Source organism: Squalius cephalus, assembly GCF_949319135.1.
Source record: "Squalius cephalus genome assembly, chromosome: 15".
In the NCBI taxonomy this organism is placed as follows: Eukaryota; Metazoa; Chordata; class Actinopteri; order Cypriniformes; family Leuciscidae; genus Squalius; species Squalius cephalus.
In genome coordinates, this window is record NC_137136.1 from 15585201 (window position 1) to 15593347 (window position 8147).

At 34.8% G+C, this 8147-nt stretch overlaps 2 protein-coding genes across 4 annotated transcripts in view; one reads left to right on the forward strand and one right to left on the reverse strand.

Annotated features, from left to right (window-relative positions):
- invs (inversin) overlaps nt 1-1026 on the reverse strand; it is a 31474-nt gene extending 30448 nt beyond the window's left edge. Inside the window, exon 1 of one of the 2 annotated variants that reach the window (XM_079894560.1) lies at nt 860-1026. The gene's annotated coding sequence lies outside the window, so the exon portion shown is untranslated. The remainder of the gene's footprint in view (nt 1-859) is intronic. The other variant, XM_079894561.1, reaches the window with a different exon arrangement.
- Nucleotides 1027-1202: 176 nt separating this feature from the next.
- erp44 (endoplasmic reticulum protein 44) overlaps nt 1203-8147 on the forward strand; it is a 14825-nt gene continuing 7880 nt past the window's right edge. Inside the window, exons 1-3 of one of the 2 annotated variants that reach the window (XM_079894744.1) lie at nt 1203-1364; nt 7644-7716; nt 7871-7910. In XM_079894744.1, coding sequence (XP_079750870.1) covers nt 1308-1364; nt 7644-7716; nt 7871-7910 — 170 coding nt within the window. In that variant the 5' untranslated portion in view covers nt 1203-1307. The remainder of the gene's footprint in view (nt 1365-7643; nt 7717-7870; nt 7911-8147) is intronic. The other variant, XM_079894745.1, reaches the window with a different exon arrangement.

The following is an 8147-nucleotide window of genomic DNA, read 5'->3' on the forward strand; positions in this document are numbered from 1 at the left end:
TTTACAGCTATTTTTTTTAAACAACCCGTGTTTGAAATGTATGCATTAAAATAACTGCAAAACAAAAGATAAAATGTCAACAATACCAAGAGGAAAATTGCATTGCTCATTGTTCTCACTTGTGTTTCATGCAACTTTGTCTCAGATATCCTTTAAAATTCCTTAGAAGAATTAATCAGTGAGTCATTATTTGAAGTAAAGTAACAGTGTGTCGCTTCATCTGGATTATGCAGCTCTAAAAATAAACTCTTCAAATTAACATAATGATATCTCAGGCTTTAGTACCTTGGCAAATCTGAGCACAATTTGAGACATTAACGCTGTTGAGAACTCTTCTGATACTCTAAATGAGACACATTACTAGGTCCTTTCCTAAAGAGAAATGATACAGATAACAGAGATCTCATTTGTATGTATAAAACAGCCAGAATTAAAAACTGTACAATTATAAGAACCCATTTTCCAGGAAGTTTACAAGCTCATACACTTTTCCTAAACAAATGTACACTGTGTCTGAACAACAGTGTTAACACTTGACAGTTTGTTTGTTTAGGTTGTACGTGGTGTGTTTGGATTGGTAGACAAATCACTAAGACAAAGTCATATTTATGAATCAGCTGCAGAGCTCACTGACATACTCATGAACTCTTTGTGCCTAAGCTGCAAAAAAATAAACAATAATTTTAACAAATGCAAACATAGTTACATAACTGCTGCAGTACTTCAACGACAGGAAATGACAGTGTCAATGAACTTTTAATCATTTATTAATCCCGCATTTGGGTGTGTTTGCATGTAGCTTGATTGCTAAATATTCAAAAATCCCGTTATACAGTTGGGAAACGATGATGCAACTTACCACATTCAAGGTGAAACACAATTAATCTGATATTTCCATCTCTGACTTTAAACGTCACAAACGTTTTCAACGCAATGCCGTGTTTTCGCTGGTTTCATAATTTTGGGTACTTCACCCCCGCTGTGGTCAATGATACTCCAAAAACTCTTGATACCGCAAACACATCTGGGCACGTATGTAAATAAAACTACAATTACCAAGGACCACATTCTCCCCATACGTTCCATACTGGGATTGTAGTTTTTTGATAAACAAATCCTAGTTGTCTGAACGACAAGAGTCCCAGTATGAAACTACATTTCCCATAACTCCCGGCAAACCCGGAATTCCAGTTCCCATAGCCCTGGCCGTATGTACTGCCTGTTTCCTGCAGCAGAGGAGAAGGAGGTGGTGTCGAGAAACTGGCAAGATCCAACAACATCGTAACCTCAACCAACACCACTATACAATGAAATTATCATCAATAATTCCCGCTCCCGAACTGCACTACTTCACCCTCCTGCTGGTATGTGTATGAGTAATAGCGCGCTCGTTCAGTAACACACTTCTGGCAGGTTTGTTTGTGATAGCTAGCTCATATAACGTTAGCTATTAGGAGGGTTTATGAACTTGGATGTGATGCTCTTGTTATTTAACGAGTTATTATACGAAGGCCTCTAGAATGTGTGCAACGAACGACTTCAACTATGAATCCTGGTCTAATGGCCTATAATGAATGTATGATTGCTACAGAAAGTGCTAGCCGGCTAATGCGGCTAACCAGCTATTAGAGTTACCACCGGACTTGTAGTCATGATGCAGCTGCTAGTATGGGACATTTTGAGAGTTTATAGGCTGTGGAATGACTGCAAGCAAACTAAGGATCACTGAATCATAAAAATCTATGTTTTTAGCAGTCAGATACAGTGTTTAAAAGGCCAAAGGACTTTGTTCTCTAGCGCAGAGAATGACGGAATAGATGAGTTTTAGATGGGGAAAGAAGGCACTACGTCACCCGCAACGCAAGTTTGGAACCTTGCAGAGGTTTTATATGTTAAACGCAACTTGTTCAAATGAACCAGTATCTGAGTTGCTTGCAGGTGTCCTGTTTCCATTCATAGTTGTAAAGTTTCACAGACAGCAATTGATGTGAGCCTGTTTAACTCGGAAAGTCCTTTAAACACGTGAATTAAGCACTTAAAGTCGTTTTTACAATAGGAGCCATACAATTTGCAGCTGTCAATAGTGATCTTTATAGTCCTAAAGTAAAGAGATTGCTATTTTGGGATTCGTGTCATCCGACTTCGCAGTAAAGAAACCGGTTGGTGAACTTCTCTGTTGTGGCCGAATCCTATTGGCTGTCAACCCGGAAGTGCCCCGCGCTGCTCTGTTTAGCACAGCATGATGTGAAAACCACAGCAGCGGTAGTCTTGCTTCCAATTTAGTTCATTTTACAAGCTTTCAGTTTCGGTATGTATTTTAGCAGTATATACAAAGGGAGATATTTTTTGTAGCTATTTTTCTCATAAGTTGTAAAATGTAAAGATTTTGGTCTGTTTTCCTTTGTGAACGTAATATTTATCACCATCTGAGGTAGTTTGCTTTGAGATTGACCTTCAGCACTTCAGTCACTGTTTTATTAATCTTGTCAATAACTTGTGTTGTATAGTTTCTTCCTTATTCTGAAATTGTTTTAAAGCAACTTCATGATTGCAATAAATAAAACCCACTTTACAAACAGTGTGAAGCATTACTGATTTTTTTTATTTTTTATGATTTCAACCTATTTTAAGTAATGCTTCCAGGGTTATCATAAGTCAGTGTTCGCAATGTAAGCCAGCTAGATAGCATGACCTCGATGACATATTTAAAGCTGCGATTAAACAGAAGTAGACAGATATTTTCTTCCGTATTGTGAACATCCGAGTGTAACGGATTAGCCAAAAGAGAAAAAAAATGTATGGCAGGAGTCAGGGACTTGGTTTTGAGACTGAAAAGATGAGGAAAATGATATATGCATGATTACAATTGATCTGTAATATGCATTTTGAAAATATGATGAATTTTTATTTAACAATGTTAAATAAATCACAGAAAACTAAATGTTTGTTCACAAACATAAAAACATCTGTACGTAAAAGCATGTTCACACCAAGGACGATAACTACAACTATAAAAGGTTTTTATTATACCTTCGAATTTGAGAATGGTGAAATCCACACTAACTATAATTACACCAAAAATAAATGGCAATTCGAATGGGATCAGTGCTTAAACAACAATCTATATGGAATCAATTTTTATGTTATTTGAGAAACTTTTTTTATTCTGTTGATACTTTTAAAAGATTTTTAACAAAATAAATCCAAATTTAGTCTTAGGGAAAAAGAATATCTTAAACATTTTATCGACAGGAACACTATCGTTGGACTTTGTTTCAACTGATAAACAATACAAATAGCCAATCAGAATCTGGCAGATGACGTACCTGTAACGCATGCTCATAATAAACAAAACATTATAATTTGTTTGTGTGGATTCTAATATAGTTATTATTATAGTTATCATTCTTGGTGTGAACGGGTCTTAACTCTCTCATCAACCCTGGTTCAAACCTATTTTTATGTATCTGAGTAGACAGACACTCCCTTATTAGAAGTGGGAAGTTCTTTGTGATGAATCTCAGTAAGAAATGGACATGCACGGGTCCAAAGTTGCTTACCGAAACTACAGCGTATGTTGGGTCTAGCTGTGATTTTGCACTTTGGGATCTGAGCGGTTTAGATCAGCCCATGTGGAGCCGTGTGTTTGTTTTGTTTCTGTGGCTGTTGTGACAGTTGGAGACTTGAGTTCTCTGAGAGATTAGCAAATAAATTTAGGCAGTGTTGTTTAGCAGCTGCCTGTTTTTTGTTTGTTTTGAAGAGGATCAGATATGCCTCAGTGTGATTGATATTTTAGTCTGAATTGTTCTTTTTGCCTCTGAGAAGTAGGGGTGTAACGATACCCTCATGTCACGATTCGATACATATCGCGATGCAGAACTCACGATACGATATTGTTGTGATACTCCAAGACATATGATATGGTAAAGGGTTAACAAAATGTTTTACTGTTGATTAAAATGCTAAATTTGGTATCACATTGGGCTTGTATTTGGTGCTGGTAACCCAATGCACGGGACAATGGTGACATCAGAATAAAAATGTTCATGATTCCGAAGCTGAAAATACAGAATTATTTTAGACAAATATGCTTGCACTCTGTCACTGACTAGATATATTTAAAATAATGTAGGCCACTTTTTACTGCTAATGTAAGACATTTGCCATTATCAGAACCCACAAATATTCCCCCATTGCATAATTATACATTATATTCAGCAAAGGGGTCCTCGGATGCCCATTTTCCACAAGTTGGTATGATTCTTTAGGGTCTTCATGTAAAGTTTGTTACATATTTTGGTTAAAATTCTTCAATGGTTGTGTAAAACAACACCCTTTTTACCTCTTCAAAAACAGCTCTGTTCACAGCAACCCGTTTCGGTGCATGTCTCTTTAAATGATAATGAGCAACTGCTCACCCCACCCCTCTCTTCCATGGGGCGTCTAGACACAAGACACGTAAAGTGCTGCCTTTGCAGACAGTATACAAATGGCTGAGGGCGGAAATATGCTAATACGGGACAGTCCGTCAGCGGTCGTGGGCGGAGCATGAGGTTTAGTGTTTAGTGAATGGATTTTTTTCATTGTATGGTGGTTGTGTCCACACACTGCAAAGACACATTTATATGCAAACACCATATAAAAGTGAATTTTGCATCCGATGACCCCTTTAATGTAGTACTGACACTACAACTCTGTAAACTTAGAAAAAAAATTCTCACGCAGTAATTTTCATTTTGGGTGAACTATACACAATACAATATTTTTGTACTGAAATATATTGTTACAGCCCTAGGGAGAAGGTCCACATCATGTAATCGCAGTCAGTCTTGCCGTTCGCAATGTTATTTACTTGCCAATTAACAGTCCGCCTCTCTGTGTTTAATCAAGGAGAGGTGAATACATCGTAATGTCATTATACTTGTCTTCAGGCTATCTTTGACACTCAAACAGGATGTAGTGATATGTTGCAACAGCAGACTCATCCAACAACCAACTCTACTTTAACGCGTGGCACTGCCAAACCTGTTCACAGTGTCTTTTGGATTGATTACGTATGTTGGATAATTAGCCAGTAGCCACGTTACTTGACTTCAATGAACTTTGGTTGTGATATGCTCATTTCATAGAACATATATTAACTGATCAGCAAGACATAACATCACATGGCTAAAAGGAATGTCTAAAATCCATACGAAATTGTTGTTGTGTTACAGTGCAAGTGTAATACACATACATCTTAAGATGCCATTTATTAACACTGAACTTTGAAACATAAATATAATGTAATTTTTACTTTTAGTAAACAAATATTCTGCTAAAATAAACAAATACAGTACTGTCACATTACAAAATTTTAATGTTTTTGAAAGTCTCAGTAAAACACAGTAAGAAAAAAAATACAGTAAGAACAGTAATATTGTGAAATAATACAATTTAAAATAATTGTTTTCTATTTTAATACATTTAAAAATGTTATTTATTCCTGCGATGGCAAAGCTGAACTTTCAGCATCAGTAGTCCAGTCTTTATTGTCACATGATCCTTTAGAAATCATTCTAATATGCTGATTTGCTGCTCAAGAAACATTTATCAATGTTGAAAACTGTTTTTGCTGCTTAACATTTTTGGGAAAACAATGATACCATTCAAACATTTGTGGTAAGCTTAAAAAAAAGATAAATTCATATTTTTATTAATCAAGGATGCATTTAAAAATTGATCAAAAATGACAGTAAAGACATTTAGAATGGCATAAAATATTTCTAGTTAAATGCTTTAATAAATGCTGTTCATTGAACTTTTATATTCATCAAATGTTATACAGCGCAACTGTTTTTAACATTGATAATATAACATTTTTGAGCAGCAAATTAGCAAACAGTTCTTTCAATTTGTAATAATATTTCATAATTTTTATAGTATTTTTGATTAAATAAATGCAGCCTTGGTGAGAATAAGAGACTTCTTTCAAAAAATTGTAGTTTCAAACTTTAATCAGTTATTTATAGAATATGAATAAAATGAAGTACATTATATACTAAAACATGATAATCTGTATAATAGTAAAAATGTTATTCAACATACTTAAAAGTTTTTTATTTTTTTTAATATATAAATTCGTACTGCAGATTTAAAGCTGATAAAACCAAAGTGGTCTTCACCTCCTGAAATATCACGCTCACTACTTCTGGCTAGAAAGCAATATAACATTTAATTTCCTTTTCATATTTTTTTCTGTATTTTATCAAACTTCTCTTATTTGAGTGATAGCATGTGATTGGAATTTAAAATGCACTAACTGTGATCACAGTTATCTGAAATGATAACAGTTAGATTAGATGATGTGAGATTATCAGTTCACTGTTCCTAAGTGCAACCTTAATGTACTTTCCCATTAAAGGGGGCTTTTGGGGGAAATAAAAGAAAACAAGTTGGAGAAATGAGAGAAAATGATTTGTTTACAAAGGTCATCTTGTTTCAAACATATCTATTCTATCTGTTGATCGAAGACTCATTCTTATAGCGTTGACACTAGACGTTAATCTTTAATCTCATTATGACAAATAATTAAATATAGGCTGGACTGTTACAAGCACATTTTGCTCCTTATTTAGGAATATGGTGAAGCCACAATTTGCGTGTTGTTTGCTTAGACACATTACCTGCACTGAAAGAAAAGTAAAATTCAGTAGAGGCTTTAAAAACGGCCACGTTGGTCAGCAAAGATTCACTTTCCATTTCTCAAATAAATGTCACATTAGTTGTTAAAAAAAATAAATAATTGTATTTAGCTGTGATTGATTTGTTAGATCTTTTATAGTGTTGCCTGGACTAATGATAGTATAATGAAATCTGTTTTCCTGTTTGTCATTTAAAGAAACTACTGTCCCAGTCTGACTTTATCCCATGTGTTTTTTTTGTTTTTTTTTGCTTAATGCTTATTTGTATTTGTTCGTTGTGCCCCATTTGATGATGTTATTAGCATAAATAGGTTATCGTTAGTTTCCCGTTTCACTCCTCATTTCTGTATTTTTTAACGCATTTCATAACAAGCACATATTATCAACTTTTAATTTCAAATTTCCTCAGTTACAACTTTTTCAAGGTTTTCAATGTATAATTATTATGTAATATTTATGTATTTGTTTAAAAATATTTAAATGACACATTTATTTATTAGTAAGAAATATTGTTCTGTGATTTTTGTTTTGTTTTGTTGACTTAATTTGAGGACTATTTCCCATGCCACCTAGAGTTCTGTAAAAGATAAAAGAAATTTGGGCAAAGTTATTATGATAGTAAATTTAGTTTTTAAGTTGTTAAAAGATGCATGAGTCACAACAGATATTTACTCTAGTAGATGGTTTCTACTTCTTAATTTGAATCGCTCACATCACACCAGAAAATCTGATTGTTCTTATAATTCCACTTCAAGTCCATTTCTATTTTTATTCAGGGCATTCCTAGGGTTCATTTTGGCCCCTGCATGAAAGCCCAGGTTTTTTTTTTGTATCAGAGAGATTATAGATTATGAGTATGACTCTCTAATGATAAGGATTTACCACTGGCTCTTGTTACTGTTATTACTCACATACACACATACAAAAAGTTTACCAATAAACCACCTCTGTTGTTGGCAGGTAACGGGTTTGTACACTCCTGGACGAGGAGAAATAACAAGTCTGGATGCTGGAAACATCGATGACATCCTTAGTGAGTTCTTATCTTGTTTATTTGTGTGTTTGAAGGAGCTGTTTCAATCATACAGTTACTGCACCTGTGTTGTGCATGTGGGTGTCAGTTATCCAATGGTGCTTTGTCATTGTAGTAGATCAAATGACATTAAACCACATGTTTCTCTTCACAGACAGTGCAGGGGTGGCTCTAGTCAACTTCTATGCAGACTGGTGAGTGTCTCTCAGATTAACGCCTCCAGATGTGTTTGTCAGAAAGGGTGATGAGAGTTGTTGATTTGCTTTGACATTAAATACTTAAAGGGTTAGTTCACCCAAAAAAAGAAAAAAATGCCGTTCCAAGCCGCAATACTTTCGTTCATCTTCGAAACACATGTGAAGATATATTTAATGAAATCTGAGAGATTTCTGTCCCTCCATTGACAGCTACGCAACTACCACTTGCTTGAA